The following is a 16,943-nucleotide window of genomic DNA, read 5'->3' on the forward strand; positions in this document are numbered from 1 at the left end:
TTCCTTTTAATCCATGCTTTTTAGAATTGGCAACTATTAAGCTACTAATTAAAAAAAACTCATAGTAACTCGCCCAGGTTTACCTGAACTGTACATGCTTCCGCAGAATGAGTCTAACAGAAAACTTCAGGAATCTGGACAATTCCAGAGTCTTCACTTCCTTATAATCTCTTTGAATTCTACAAAGTATTACTTAAACTTCTTTTATATATTATATTAAACAAAGACAAGAAATGAATCAATACATGTTATTCCACTTCCATCATTTACTACTCCGTTGCAAACCACTTGCATAACTGATTAAACAAGCAAATAAATAAAAAAATAGTGTAAGTGTTTATGCACTTTTAAGTATGGTCCACTATAGCTTTATGTTTTGGTGGGAACAGATTAATAATGCTACCTCTGTCTGGATACTGGATTTAATATGGATATGATTAAAATGAAGTTTGACTCAACAATATTCCATAATATGTTCTGTATTTATTTATACAACTCTGTGTGGCTCAAATGCAAAACAATAAAAACAGCATAAATACAACAAAGCACATACATATATAACAAACTTAGAATGCAAAATACAAAAGCTGAGGCTCCCTCTGGTCAACAATATTGACCAGTACTGGGTTTCACTAAAAAAAAAAAAAAACACCTCCTAATCCCTATGGGAAAAGCCAGGATTTTACAGATTTCCCAAAGGGCAACATAGTCAGTGCAACCCAAATTTATGGAGGGGGGATGTTCCAGAGGGAAGGCACTACAATATTCTTGAATCTTACAAGATGGCACTGTTTCACAGAAGGGACCCAGAGATATAAGTCCACAAGTAACTTGGCCCTGTACCATGAATGGCTTTAAAGGTGAAAACCCACATTTTGAATTGTCCTCAGAAGCATACTAGAACCAATCAGCTTCTTGCTGTAGAGGTATTACATTGACAATCTTGGTGTACCTAATACTGCGTTATGTTGCATTCTGAAAGCACTGAAACTTTCAAATGCTTTTCAAGACAGCCATACGTACAGCATATTGCACTACAGTAATACAGACAAGAAATGACTCGGGCATTAGAACCTCTCAATCTACGAATTGATGCAATTGATGCACACAATGATTTGTGCAATGATCATCCTAGCTACATCTATCTACCGCCTATTCCTCAAGCAGGGATTGTGAGTCCCAGATTACACACCAATTCTGTCTGGTGGAGTGCTACTTCCTCCAGAGTTATAACTGGAACAGATCAGAATCAGAAGGCCTCAAAACCCCGAGACATCCAGAACACTCTGTCTTGCTAGGGTTCAGCTGCAACATGTTCATCCCAATCCAGCATCAAGTCACTGGGTAAGCACAGTCTGGGGCAGAAATGTACTACTGGGTAGCATCCACATAATGATATCTTACCCCATATAGATGTTAAACAGCAGTTAAATAGGAATAGAGAAAGAGTTGAATGCTGAGGTTCAAAAAAGCAGACGCCTAGGGTTAGATCTCTCTTCCACTCCCAATGGGTATCAAGGTAAGAGGATAACCACCACCACAAAACTCCCACTCCCAACCCTCTAAGCCAATCCAGAAGGATATTGAATGCTGAAAGATCCAAAAGGATAAGGACAGATGCACCACTTCCATCCCAAGCCCTCCACAAGTCATCCACAAGCATAACCAATTCTGTTTTGATGCTTAAGCCTAGCCTGAAACTAGACTGAAAAAGGTCCAGATGATCTACTTCATCCAAGGCCCTTTGAAGCTGGGAACTAAGGACCCTCTCAACAATCTTCCCCCAAAAGGAAAGGCTTGGGAGACTGGCAAAGAAGCATTCACCACGGGTTGGATTCACCAATTAACCTCCCAGGAGGTCTTAACCAGCCAGAAGGGATACAGACATCCAAACTCATGATCAGGACTGACAGGCCAGAATTCTTTCCAGATAACTGAGATTGCACCTCAGTTCAGTTCTGTATGACTTGCCCAGGCAGAATCCAACTTCAAGCAGATGAGTGAGATGAGCCCATTTTCACTGCTCTTATTACAACCAAGTAAACTTTAATAATATTTTATCTGTGCCCATATTTGATATTTGTCTCCTCCAATGGCACTCTAGGCATCTCATGTCATTTCATCTCACAGAGTCTCTCTGACAACCGGGGTAGGGGATTGGGGTGGGGGTCTGGTTCTGGGATTCACAGGTGGAGAGAATCTGCAAAGAAAAGATTAGATCCAGGATTGTTGTTGCCTGTTCATTTCAACCTGCTCATTTCTAAGACCTTTTACAGGTCATTCAACATAGCTTCAGGAACACCTCCAAGCTACTTCTGGGAATCAATTGGGTCCATCAGTCATCTAGAATAAACGAATCAAATTCCTTCCTGTTAGCTGCGAACTCTAAGGCTCCAAGTGAGTCATTTGTCCACGACAAGGGACTGAATGGCAATATTCCTCAAAACCAGATACATCATCGACCAAAACAAATACCAGATCTAGTGTATTTTACCTTCCAGTTATGTATAGGGCCCCTAATAAGCTGGATCAAATTCCATGACTGTATTGAACTCCCAAGCCACCTCTGATTCTGGGCCCACAAGAGACAGGTTGAAATCTCTCATAATCATAAAACTGGGAAAATCCACCACCAACTGAACCACAGAGTTGAGAAGACCCAGCAAGGAAGCTTATACAGTAGTAAAAATCCCAACTGATCCCTCCATCCTAATTTCATCAACAGGATCTTAGGTCTGGCTATGTTCAGCACAGAACTCCTGAGAGCCATCAGATTTCCAGATGACAATAGTCACTTTATCTTCCCTGTCCCAGGATCAAGGCTGATGCCATGTTCAAAACCCAGAATGCACACTTCTAAGAGCGCGAGCGCGCACACACACACACACACACATGGTTTCAGTAATACAAACTAGGTTGGACCTCTGAATTAAGTCATCAATGAGTCTTATTACAGCTGATTTTACATTTTACATAACAGATGGGGGAAGGAATACTGAAGGTCTAATCTCAGGACTATGTGCAGAGCAGTAAAATTTTTCATTGGTAATAAACACTGAAGCTGCAATTCCTGAGAACAGCCCACTCTGTCTCTTGCCGTATCTCCTCATGATGTTTTTGCCTTTCTCCTGCTGCACATTCAGTCTCCCAGACTACATCTACCCAATCCTCCTACACTATGTCCAATCCCTTGCCTTCTCATCCCCAATCAAACCCCCCCCCCATCATTAGTACCCTCACAAATGCAATATCAGATGGATGACAAACTTACCCAAGCACTTGAGTACTTTTGCCTAGCACACATCACCTACTATTTGGGGCATCTGCTTAAATCCCACAATACCCAATTCTTCCATGCACACCATTCCTCAGCCATACCACTCTCATCTGGGCAGCCAGGAGCAGGACCGATTATACATTTCAACCATCTGGGTTGGCTAGATATGCACCCCCATCTCTCATACTAGCAGAGGAAACAATTCCAAATGCCCATAGGCCCTCTTTCCACAGCCAGATATGGCTAACCAGATATGGTCAGTCCAATCCTTCTCTTTCAATTCCTTGGGTTGTTTTAAGATGTAACCAATAAAGTAGGCCATTCTGAGTCCACAATCCAGAAAGCGAAGCAAAGGACAATTCAAAATGACTGACTGAATAGCAGCCAAATTCAGATAATACCTAAATTATCTGTTGTTGTTGTTGTTGTTGTTCAGTCACTAAACCATGTCCAACACTTCACAAACCCCATGAACCATAGCATGCCAGGCCCCCCTATCCTCCACTGTTTCTCTGAGTCTGCCCAAACTCATCCCACTGGGTTGATGACATATCTCATCCTCTGCCGTCCCCTTCTCCTTTTGCCTTCAATCTTTCCCAAAATCAGGATCTTTTCTATAATGAGTCCTCTCTTCTCATTTGGTGGCCAAAATATTTGAGCTTCAGTTTCAGTATCTGTCCTTCAAAAGGATAGTCATGATTAATTTCCTTTAGGATTTGATCTGTGATTTGATTCCTTGAAGCCAAAGGACTCTCAAGAGTCTTGTCCAACACAAATTATCTGTAACTTATCTATAACTGTAGATAATTACTTGTACGAATTATCTGTAACTATGGACAATAAGTTCTTCTAATTTGCAAGGATAGAAAGAAATAATAACTCTGCATGGCTTATTTGTAAAGTGTTTCACAAAGTCAGAAGCAGGAAACAACTGCTTCCCATTCAATTCTGTCTAATCTTCATCCAAGGAACTGCTGCATGAATTATTCTGTATCATGACCTCTACAAGTTGCTCTTGTAGACTACTACAAACCAGATTAATACTTGGCTATAATCAACAAATACTTCTGGTTCTAGAGTATTTTCAACACTGCATTATGGTTTCAATAACATTTTTTATTTTACCAACCTTCAATTGATGGGCTAGTTCTGAGCTAGTTGCTGGTTCTTCTGTTCAAACTGAACATTTCACAACCATGAAACGCATCACAGAACTTTATGCTACAACCATTTGAAAATGTAGTGTGTATCTTTGTGGAAATTCTATATTTGGCAAAAAAAAGCATCCAACTTTTGCCACATAATAAAGTCAGAATGGCATTAAAAGTTAAAGAACTAAATCAACGCACACAGTGTGCTTCCTTCTTTATTGTCAAAATAATCTCTGCTCCGATGGTTCTGGCATTTATACATTATCTCAGCACTGAAAGATTTAAAAACACATTCAATTACAAATGTTATTGTTCTTTGAAATTCTGCATCAGAAATGAATTTTCTAGTCAGTTATTGAATCAGAATCCAGTGTTTTATATTGTACAGTACAGAGACTTATTAAGATGCAGACTTTAAAGTCCTTTCAGACCCATAACAAATAGATCAGGACAGACAGATCCTTATGGTCTATTCTGAAACCTGTCACTAGTCGTCTCAATTTCTTTTCCAAAAAATAATTCACAGCACTTCAAGCAGGGCAAATACTATCTTATAGGATGTAAAGCTATATTTTAAAGAATTAATAATATACACTTTATATATATTGTATATATATGTGTGTGTGTGTGCAGCCATGAAGAAAATAAATTAATAGCCTAAAGGAGTATGTGCAGTGAATGATAACATAATTCTAATAATTACTTTCTGGGTATCATGGAGCATTAATCTTTCCATTGGAAAAAATGTTCTTCATACAAGTACAATTCAAGCTTTTTGTTGTTTTATTGTAAAAATTTATTTTCTGCTTTTTCTTCATTAAAATTATTCCAAATCAGGCTAAACTTCTTTTTACATCAGAACAACACAGTCTTTAGATTATGAGGCTGATGGGGAAGAATAAGAACGAACTTGATTTTACCTTTTTTAGAATCTTCTGTTTCATTTAGTTCTTTCTGTGCTTCTTCAATTTTATCTAAAAGAAAAAGAATATCAAAACTAAAAAAGCAAAACTTATTTTTAAGTATTACACTTTCCCAGCTAACAGTTGTTGAATAACCATTTATAAAATATTATTGATATTACTGAGGAGTTTACAAATACATAATGTAAATGTTGCCTGCTACAGAAACTTAGAGCAAAACCCCATTTTAGTATTAAAAACTGTTAAGTATTAATTAGCACAAGCTATTCTTGCTTTTTCTGCTGAATAAAAATGGTCCTACAAAGAAATAAGGCTTAATATTGTCCCTAGGAAAATGCTCACTCTGTGATAAAAATCTAGAAGCTTCAATTTAACAAATAGACACCAAATGTAATGGGATTAAAGAATGCTCTAAAATGAAGATAATCAAATATGACAAAAGAAATATGAAAGAATGCCTTAAGATGATGAAATTCAGTCTAAGGCAACAGAAAAGTGATGAGATTTACCATAGTGCAATTAGTTTAAACAGCTGTAGAAACAAATTACTTTCAAATGCCAAAGCTTTAACATATATAGTGAAAATAACTGATCATCTTCGAATTCTAAACCAGAGGTGCTGATTTCTGATCGCCACGTATTCCAATAGGCCAGATGTTAATGATAGTGTTCCAGCTCTAGGGTAAAACTATGTCCATTAAAGCTATTTATTTTTTTCTGCAAAGGAGGAAGAAAACAAGGTGTACATGAACTGAAAAACTGAAACAAGGTATCTCCCTCTTCTGCATTTTATTCCAACAAAACAAAATCAAATGAGATGTTTAACCATAGAGAACAATAGGACCACAAAATAAGTCCTGGTTCCTTCATTCTTGTCCTAAAGCTATAAAGATTGGTGCAGTATTAGTATGTGTTAAGTACTACTTACTACCCAGCTTATAGAAAAATTGTCAAATCGTTCATTCTGGACATTTTATAGCATGGAAAACAATGGAGGCATATTTAGTTACAGTATTGTAGCTACCTGAACAATCATAGAATTGAGCCCAATAAAGAAGCAATAACAATGGATTCATTTTGCATTTAATGAATGCCAGTTTAATACAAAAAAAAATGTAGCTTTCAAGTTATTAACTTGAGACTTCTTCCTAAGGCACATGCAGAATGCATACTTTTTATATCAGACATGTTTCATGCAAACACATAAAAACAATATAGAAACTCTCAAAGGAATATCATTTTTGCAATTTGAAAAGTAAGCATCATAGCCAGTTATTTGTATTTGGCAGCTTCCAAAAAAGCACAAGACAATGACAATGCAGGATATTACTTTTATAAATAAAACTGGCAGAAAGAGAATACACAAGGACAAAATTAAAACACTCATGAATTCTAATGTGCTAATCTGTATAGTGAAAAGAATTAAAAACAGCAAGAAACTTATCTATTAGGCATGCCTCCTACTAATTCTTACTTGGGCTGCCTGTTCTTCCTTGAATGAGATAGCTTGGCATGTCAGAATTTTTCTCATACCTGATCTAAATTAACATGAGAATTATATTAATGTCTTTTCTCCTCTTAACTCTCCAACTGTCTTGGACAGAAAAAGAAGACTACATGAAGCGTTCTCAATGACTTCATTGACATGGCCATGTAGTTTTAGTGAGGGGAAAATACGAATGGTTTGTATTGCATTTTATTAGAATTATGAAGGTTGTAGGCTAAAATATTCAAAAAGCACCAGATTCAGTAAAGTAGAATCAGTAGATTATCAAATAATTAATCAAGATGCTTTCATGTGCTCAGTGATCGTCAGCAATATATGAAGATTACAATAAAGCTACCCAGAATGTCCTGCTTAATTGATTGTATAAGGCCCCAAGTATTTAAAACTTTTTCTCAGTATATATGCATGTGTATATATAAATAAAAAACTGGAACTATTATTCTTTATCGGTGAGTTTGCCAAATTGATTTACAGTCTCTGTTTCAACTTATTGCCATGACAACCATGACAGGTTGCTATTATTTTCACATCACCTTGCCGAGTCAAAATGAGATTTACTCAGGGCCATCCAATGAATCCTTATCTGAACTAGGATTTGAATCAAGATTAGAGTCCAATAATCTTTCACAAAATCATGCATCCGCATGTGTGCATGCGTGCATGTATATTTCCCAAAATGTGTAATTTTTATTCATTAAAACATTAGGATACTGTGAGGGTGGATGAATGAGAATTTTATTTTTTACAATGAATGTTTTGCAATATATATATATATATATATATAAGAATGGAAAATAAGCACTGCCTATAGAGCAAATGTTTATGATAATCAATTCCACCTACACATCTAGCCGATCCATCAACAGTGGAGATGCTTCAAATGTTGATGCCCACAGTAATCTAGTATTTCTGAAAACATGGAAAGCAGATGCAGTGTCTACTCAGAATTCCCCATACACTGCAAATCACTATAATAATTTCCGAATGGTAAGATGACCAATCGTCCTCCTTTAGGGAGGACAGTCCTTCTTTTGCAAGTTCTGTCCTCTCTCGAAAAGTGTCCTCCTACATGCCCTCCTTTTCGATATTTGAAGACTAATCTGTAAATCTCCGTATTCGATTGATGCTGATCCGATCCGTTGCGTGTGATGTGACGTACTTGTATTTGACATGACGATTCGTCAAGGCTTGGTACAGTGCGGTGAGACGCGATTATGAGACGCATGCCCTCCGCACAGGAAAATTGTTTTGAGTGCGCCGCGTGCAAGAGTGCGCCGCGCGCAACTGGCTTTGTTTACTTCTTACCGAAACACGACACAGCACACATGCACGCATTAGACTCACTTCTTTTTCAGTGAATATTCAATCATACATAGGTGAGCACAATAATTCACGTTTTATTAATTCATTATCTATTTAATAATTTCCAAATATGTATAATTTTATTTACAAGTTTATTCGTTTATGTTATTGTTTCAGTTTTAATAATTAATTTTACTTATTAAATTTTTTTTCTTCAATTTATTTGTGTCCTTCTCGTTGTAAAAATGTTGGTCACCTTACAAATGGTAGAATCAGTATCAAGTGCTCTAAGATTAAAAATGGCTGATGAGTACCCCTTGTTACCTAAAATAACTGAACAAAACAAAAATTGAAAATAAAGTAAAACCTCTTAATGCTAACACTCCTTAGTTTGTAGGGCTGTGTCCTTGATTGTGTATGATTTGAACAGATTACTCTAATTCCAGTAATGCAATTCTATTCCTTGCTATCAGTTCTCCAAATCAATCAAACTCAAGTACATGAATAGCTCCAATCCCATGCAAGCAACAATTTTCTTGGATGATGACCACAATGATGATGCTATTTTGTCCCACCTTTGTGGCAAACTTTATGGGTCATTATTATTATTATTATCATTATTATTGTGTGCCCAAAGCCAGAGTTTTAGACAACAAAAATTCATAGCAGCTTTACAGACTGCTGAAAGCAAAAAAGAAATGAAAGAAGCAATTACAATGGTTCCATGCCTTGCCTTTGTTATTTGACATCTTTCTATTTCAGTTACAGTCTCACCTCCACCTTCAAGCTATGTATTCCCAGATTCTTCTTTGTGGTTCTATAAAATGCAATAGCTCTTTTTAGCATTCAGCATAAAATATGGAGAGCTCAAACTTGATAAAAAATAATGTTGCAGATACAAGGCTGCACTCAAAAAGAAAAAGAAAAAACAGTCATGCAATAATAAATTGGAAGCCATAAAATTCATACTTCTGTTTGGAAGACATCCAGTAAAAAGGTGTCCACAGCTTCCTTAAATAACTGGTTCCACAGTAGAACTGCTCTATTAAAAGTTTTATCTTAAAATGCAATTGAATTAATTCTTCCTATAACTTAAATGGTCCTGTAATCTTGGATGCTACAGAATATATCAAGAACTTTCTGCTTTAAGGAACTGGGAGTTTCCCAAAAATACATTCCCAATAAAACTGATAAAAAAGTAATATTATGGTTACTCAGTTATATTTCTATCATGTAAATTTTATTCACTAACAGTGAACTGGTCTTGAAACACTCAGATTCTAAAAGATTGGTGGATGTGGAGTAAAGCTTCATTGGTTCACAGTAATGCAACTTTACAAAAATGTTTGCATCTACATTCCACAGCACTCACCCACCCACTCAACAACCTACTTGTGAACTGCCTATGAAAGTGCATCACTTAGTGATCGAAATTCCAGTCCCAATTACTGTTAGTTAGCAATGACTACTTGTACAGAAGTAAAATGTTGGGGCCCAGTCTAGAAAGTAAGTAATAGGTTAGGTTCTGCAAAGTTTTATAGACTGAATGCACTTGAATTATATTGATAGTAAGCAAATGTACCTTCATCTAAGTGTTCCTTTACTGCGCCATTACTGAGTAACTGGTGACAATGTCATATGGAAGCTGAAAATCTCTTGGTTTCAACCCATTTTCTATTGGACTGCCTCTGAAGACTGAAAACTTTCATTAATTCCAAATTATGTGATTGGCATAGAACATCCATATGCAGTATAGATAGTCCTCAACTTACAACAATTCATTTAGTGACCGTTCAAAGTTACAACGGCATTGAAAAAAGTGACTTATGTCCATTTTTCCACAGTTACAACCTTTGCAGCATCACCATGATCATGTGAACAAAATTCAGCTGCTTGGCAACTGGTTCATACTTAAAACCGTTGCTGTATCACCTTTTGTGACCTTCCAACAAGCAAAGTCAATGGGGAAGCCAGATTCACTTAACAACCAGGTTACTAACTTATCAACTGCAGTAAGTCTCATAACAAGTGTGGCAAGAAAGATTAAAATGAGGCAAAGTTCACTTAACAACTGTCTCATTTAACAACAGAAATTTTGGGCTCAACTGTGGTTGTAAGTCAAGGACTACCTGTATATTAAACATAGATCCTAAAATAGGTTTCACCTCTTCCAAAATTTACCTGTTACTTGAAATATCTGGAGATCCACGTGCCGCCAATCTTATTTCACAGGGACCTTTTACTACCAATAGGCCATGGGAAAGCCACTCTGTTTTAGTCCAACATTTACAACTATATGGACTTCCACAGCCAATATGATATTGTGCATGTTGTTAAAACATGGAATAGTTTCACAATACTGGATACATTTTATATTTTCTCATACTAGTTCACTGTAATCTAAACAATGTACAGTGTTGAGCACTGCATATCTAATTATTTGTTCCAAAGAAACAGATGGGGACAAGCAGATGGTATTTCACAAATATCTTGGAATTCACAGACTATAAAGACACATGGATTTGTTATTTTCAGCGACTATTTCTCGTTTAGGACCACAAGGCTATATAACCATGGTAACAGACTGAATGATCAGGTATGACCCACAGCTTTCCTTCTGAGAATTCACTGAAGAGCTGCTTCATTTTCTCAGCCTTTACACAATGAACCTCACCTTTCCTCCCATTTATCATAACTGGCACACGCAGTTCATTCCAAACATATTCCATATCCTCAAATATTTGTTAAAATAGAGAACGTTGACATTATTAAGTACAATGATTAAAACCTACTGGAATTCTCCTGCTGAAAGAATGAATACTGTGTCCAAGCACTAGCTTCTCTAATGACCTGTATTATACACCTCCAAAATAGTGTTTTCTTTTTCACAAAATCAGAACTTCCTCATTCCTGTCCAACAGCTTGAAGAACCTGTAATTGGATTCCACATTTCTGAAATCGAGGATTTAAATGATATACTTTTCTTCAATATAAAGATTAAAGAGAGTATCGAAAACTGACTTGACTCCTACAAAACAAAAGATCAATGAGAGCTTGCATAGACTTAGACTTACCACTAGGAGTCAGCTTTGTATAAGTAATTATTAGGGTCAAACATTCTCCAGTGTATAAGAAAAGTTAATGCTAATAAACATGGATAACTTTTTGTACATGTTAAGAAAGGAAGAGTATCAATACAACTTTTCTAGCATCAGATACAGTATGTCAGTAAATAACTCTTACAACTATTGTTGCTGCAGCAGCAATTAATAAGCATGCTATGAAAGCTTTTCTATAAAGTTAAATTGCCCCAGTCAGGATGCAGTACATTAATCCACCATTTGCTAAATAGACAAATGGATTTAATAATATTACCGTTCCTCAAGCTACACCTGAAGGCACCATCAGTGGCTGTTATTTTCACTGATGTGTGAAACACATAGATAGATGTTAAATTTCAAAGATTCACATGTGCATGTCAAGTAGTAATGCAGTTGGAGAACCTATGTATAAGCAGTTGAGCTACCACATTTTTCTTTAAAAAGTCTTCATGATACTCCACCCTTGATCTCCAGTAACATGGGCACTGAGTTGTGAGTTTCATCACACCAGTAATATTACACAAATTGATACCATAAATATGTAATCCAAAACTATGAAGTAGTAGGTAGATGGGGCGTTGTTTTACCTGAATGCCTTTTCTCAGCACGGAGATGGAGAACTGAAAGTTTGAGAGCATGCTAAAGAAGAGTAAGGACTGCCAGTGGGGCACCTCTTCTCAAAGTGATGCTATGTGGAACATACCTACCACAAAAATACTCATTTATCAGAAAACAAATTTCTTGCAGTTCAAGAGCATGGTTGAATACACCATACAATATCTTTGATTATGCCTAAACAATTTCACCTTCCCTTGGTTCAAATAAAGGTAATCCTCTACATACAAAGTTGAGCCTAGAATTACAATAGTAAATTGTTGCAGTTAAGTGACCAAGCCTGATCTTATCATTTTTGCTGCAGTTAAGTAAACATCATGGTTGTTAAGTGAATCTATTTTATCCAATGGACGCTTTTTTGCTGGAAACAGGAAATAAATGCTAGAAACTGGCAAAAAAAAAACACCATCAAAAATTATGGTCACGTGAACACGAGATGCTGCAGATGGCTGTAAAGTGAGTTGGTTGCCAAGCATCCAAAATGCAATCACTGTGGGGGTGGTGGAGGGGATGCGGCCATTGGAACTTCAAAATTGGGTCGTCGGTACTTTTGGGGGGGGGTAATCTGGTGTAAATTCAAACAGTTGCTAAGCAATTGGTTGTTAAGCAAGGCTATAGCAGATTTGCAACAGCCATCTTATAAGTCCTTTCACATCAATCTATCTAAGCCTCATTCTATGCCCACTCCCTACCTGCATCCAGGTTTTCGTACCTTATTTCAAAAATGTTTTGGGTAAACCAACTAAAGTCCAGTTTTCTCTCATGATTAGCTACCCATAAGGCCTTGTTTCCCTCAATAAGAGCTAACTACCCAAGAGTTCGAACTTTGTATGAGATTTAACATAACCTTAAAAATCTAGCTTTCAATTTTAGATCCCTGTAATGAGATTGCAACAATTTGGGACATAGAAGTACATAGAAGTTTTTTTATCAGCAGTTGAACATTTGGCCTTGTTGAAGGTCTTTATTGTATAATAAATCAATGCCACATTATAATTAAATTTTATCATCATATTAACCGCCAAAAGAATGTTGCAATACTGCATCCTAAAGTTTACTATTCAAAACAAGAGATATAATAACTCAGAATAATAAATACATCAATAGAGATTACAAAGTGGGACTTTAAAGCGAAGGGGGAACTCCTATGAAAACCTAAAGATCAACAAATGTATGATAGTATGAGATTTTGTGAACTAGCTTCTCCTTAATAAAATATATTTATTATAGTATCAGCAAATAAAAATGGGGAAATGTCATAGTATTTTTTGCATTTCTCTAATTCTCCTTGTATTTTCATGTTTCCTATTGAAGGTAACCATTTAATAAAATAGAATTTAGCCCACTTAACAGGATGTTTCTATAAATCACACTAAGCCATAATATGGTTCATTTCTTTCTGATTTATATATCATGCACAAATTGATGTATATGCACCAGTAAATATATTGTTCATTTAAGAGCACTAAACTAATGTAAAACTAGTGTTTGTTAACTTAATAGTAGCACCTGAGCATCATAATATGATGTATGAACAGGCTTATGAGATACAATTTTGACTTCCTGAATTATTTACAGATATTTGTTTGTATATTGCTAAACTTTTAATCAGTCCTGAGACACGCAAGGCAAATAATCTAAAACAGAAATGGAAATCAATCATCATTATTTTGCTCATCTGCAGAACTAACCCAGACTTGTTTAATAAATCATGCTTTAAACAAACTTAGGCTTAATACAATGTATGAATGTAAGGAACTATAATTCAAGTACAAGGGTGGCTTATCAAAGTTAAGAAAAGCAAAAGAGTTTTTACAAAACAAAATAGATTTATCTGAGTCAAAGAAGAGAGATAGAACCAAAAAGTTTCAAATATTGATGTACTTTATATATCACAGTAGATGGCAGCATCAAGCTGACCTTAGCACATCTAGAAAAAGCTAAGCAAGGTTAGATTCATTAATATTAGATGAAACAAGGAAACCCCAATACTTATAGGCTAGATAGGGAATTTGAAAAAACATCCCAGAATGTGATAAAAGCAAGTCATTTTATAAAGTTTCTAAGAGTACTCTATGCAAGTGGTCATGAGGTCACTAGAACATATCCTTGAGGAAGCCTTTAACTGAACTATCTAAAAACCCACACATTTTTTTAATTGTTTGGGATTACAATAATGCTACAAGAGACTGTTATATGCCTACATAGTTTATTCTCTCTCTCTCTCTCTCTCTCTCTCTCTCTCTCTCTCTCTCTCTCTCTCTCTCTCTATCTATCTATCTATCTATCTATCTATCTATCTATCTCATATACTCTATCTCATATAATGTGCAGATGTTTCTGAACACAATGTCAGCTATTTGATTGTGCCATTCAGTATATGTTGTTCCTGCCTGCATGATACAGTTGCCCAAAATATATTGCATATATAATGAACTGGAATTCTGAAATGTTGTGCTGGATGTTGTCACAATTCACTATGTAATTGTAATGAGATCTAATTCTAATCATACTATCCACTTCAAGTACACAACGTAATACAGATGAAAACATTCCATGGTTCCCTTCAATTATAAGGGCATTTTGCAATAAAATCAGGAGATGTGTCATGCTTTACTTCCGTTGCACAAGAATTATTTACTGAAATCCTGCACTGTGAAACATCACAGTCAAACAGTTTATTCTTTTCTTTCAGTTGATTATACAGCTAAAAATGCAGCTAAAAATAATTGTAAGGTCAAGCAACACAGTTTTGATTTTAATCTATTTGTCAAATAACTTTTACTACTCAAGCTAACAATCAGACAAACTTCAAAAATACATTCCCCAAAAAGCAAATCATTTTAGATCCTCAAGCCTTTAAGAAGCTTAATAGTAAAACAACTGTGTGCCTCCCTAAAGGAAAAAAAACCCATTTGATAGCTATAAACAGCAGTTGTTGTACAATATTTATGAAGCTGGAGAAAGACGTACCAGAACAGCAACAAAAAAGTTAGTACATAAATATAAAGCATCATTATAGTCTGCAGCACAGTATTCCCCAACCCAATGCTAAAAAAAAAGAATAACCAGAAAGTTACACAAACACAAGAAGCCACAGACATACTTTATATAGTTAACCAAAGGGTCAGCTATACTGATCACTACTTGCAGTGATCATATAAAACAGAAAATTGAACAGATAATTTTAAAGCAGATTTGGATTACAACTCTTATTTAAAAAAGCAACTTATTTTGATATAAATACTAATACCTATTAATATATTTCAGTTAACTCTATTTAAGACACCACCACAACCAGTTTCCTTCTCCTATGAATTATTGCACCATATGATAGTACCACCTTGTTGCTGATATTCATACACGTTTGAATATTTAGTTCATCTTTTTTTAAAAGACTATCAAAATCTATAATATGTCTAGAATGCTGGAACAAATATATATTAGTGCAAGCATTCAAAAATCAATTGTTGTTAGTCCCACTTGATGATTGAAACATCTACTACACAAGAACCAAACATCAGTAAGGCACATGGTAACTAATAAGTATTTCACAGGGTAATTTTAGTATATTCAAACCCCATCAGTGACTATTTGCATAAGTGAGATAATCTCTACTATACAGTCCATAATTATCCACTCACAGTGCTACATTATATCTCAAGATTTGAAGCAAGAAGTAAGGATTATCTACATTCAGAACACTTGGTCTTTCAAAATTCAATATGCTTAGCCTGCAAATTCAGTTGCCAGAAAAAAAAGTCAGTCCATTAATTGCAGCCAACATTATCACATAATAACTATGAGTTGCTCTGTACCTATAGTGCAACCTTCTTTCTTACTTATCCTTTTCCATTCCATATCTCTTTCCAACTGCAATAGGATCGTTTTAATATAAGGCATTTACTCAAAAGTTGTTGCTAGAACATTTGCAAATACGAAAAATATGAATACTAAAGGCAAAATCATATTTACATTCTCTTAATTATAGACATAAATAGTGATCCACGTTTCTAAAATATTGTACTGAAATGTTAGGATTACAGAGAAAGAAGTCATCAAAATTTATGATTAAAAAAAAAATCCCAACTACAGTTTATAGAGTCTTTAAAAAATAAAAGTAGCAATATCTACCTTTGTTCAAATGCCCAATTAGTGCAGTAATAATTGATGGAGAAAATGAAAAGAAAAACCCCTAGAAGAACTTACCAAAGCAAACAAAGCCTTTTTCCATACAGTAATTTTTTTCATTCATGCTAAAAATCTCCCAGTGACTAACTCTTGGGCTGGTAAAATACTTTAACTGCACTAATGACAGTGTTTACTCTTATTGCATACTGCTACACTGCAATGTAACACTTGGATTGCCAGCAAATGCAAAATATACTGTATTCTGAAATTCTAAAGCAAATTAATCTTACATTTAAAGTTTGTTCACATGACAATCCAAACTGCAACAGAGACTTCACACAGATATCACTCACGAATTCTATTTATAGCTGTCCTAATAGTGTAAACTTCTCCTTTATATAAATAAAAGGAAATGCAACGTTGTTTAAAACACCACAGAAATAATTCCTGTTCCTAAATCCTTCCTTCCAATTAATTCGTATGCACTGCTTTATGCCCTTTTTCTCGTAGTCTAGAATAATCAGACAGCTTTTTAATAGTCACATTACCGGAGAGCTGACAGGTCATCCCCCATTATAATGGCACAATACACCTGAATTGCCCTGCCACATCATGCTATATTCAAAGCGCAATTCTAAGACGTAATCTCTTGCAGGCTTAGGGATCCTAGGAATCCTCCCCCGCTATCTCTCCATGGCAACAGTAGCTACAGTAAAGACAGTCCACCTCTTACGCAAGCAAAGGGAATATGAAACGTTGCCAAGAAAGAGGCCACAAATGCCAGCAGTCAAAACATCACTCTTACTCCTCCCTGTTTAATTGTTGTCTTAAAGAGACAGCAATCAACCTGATTTGATTTTCTTCATATTAGAAAGGCCTGTGCATGTTGATCTGCATTGGGGTGGCTGGAAGCACGGGGGGGGGGGGGGGGGGGGG

General features: G+C 35.7%; 1 protein-coding gene across 1 annotated transcript in view; it reads right to left on the reverse strand.

The window, feature by feature from the left end:
* The window catches only part of HIVEP1 (human immunodeficiency virus type I enhancer binding protein 1), a 52,212-nt gene extending 41,323 nt beyond the window's left edge, over positions 1–10,889 (reverse strand). Inside the window, exons 1-2 of the mRNA XM_015810820.1 lie at positions 10,835–10,889; positions 5,349–5,402 (exon numbers count right to left, since the gene is read on the reverse strand). Coding sequence (XP_015666306.1) covers positions 5,349–5,402; positions 10,835–10,889 — 109 coding nt within the window. The remainder of the gene's footprint in view (positions 1–5,348; positions 5,403–10,834) is intronic.
* Between the last annotated feature and the right edge of the window lie 6,054 nt (positions 10,890–16,943).

Source organism: Protobothrops mucrosquamatus, unplaced genomic scaffold, assembly GCF_001527695.2.
Source record: "Protobothrops mucrosquamatus isolate PMUCROS unplaced genomic scaffold, P.Mucros_1.0 scaffold23, whole genome shotgun sequence".
Lineage (NCBI taxonomy): Eukaryota > Metazoa > Chordata > Lepidosauria > Squamata > Viperidae > Protobothrops > Protobothrops mucrosquamatus.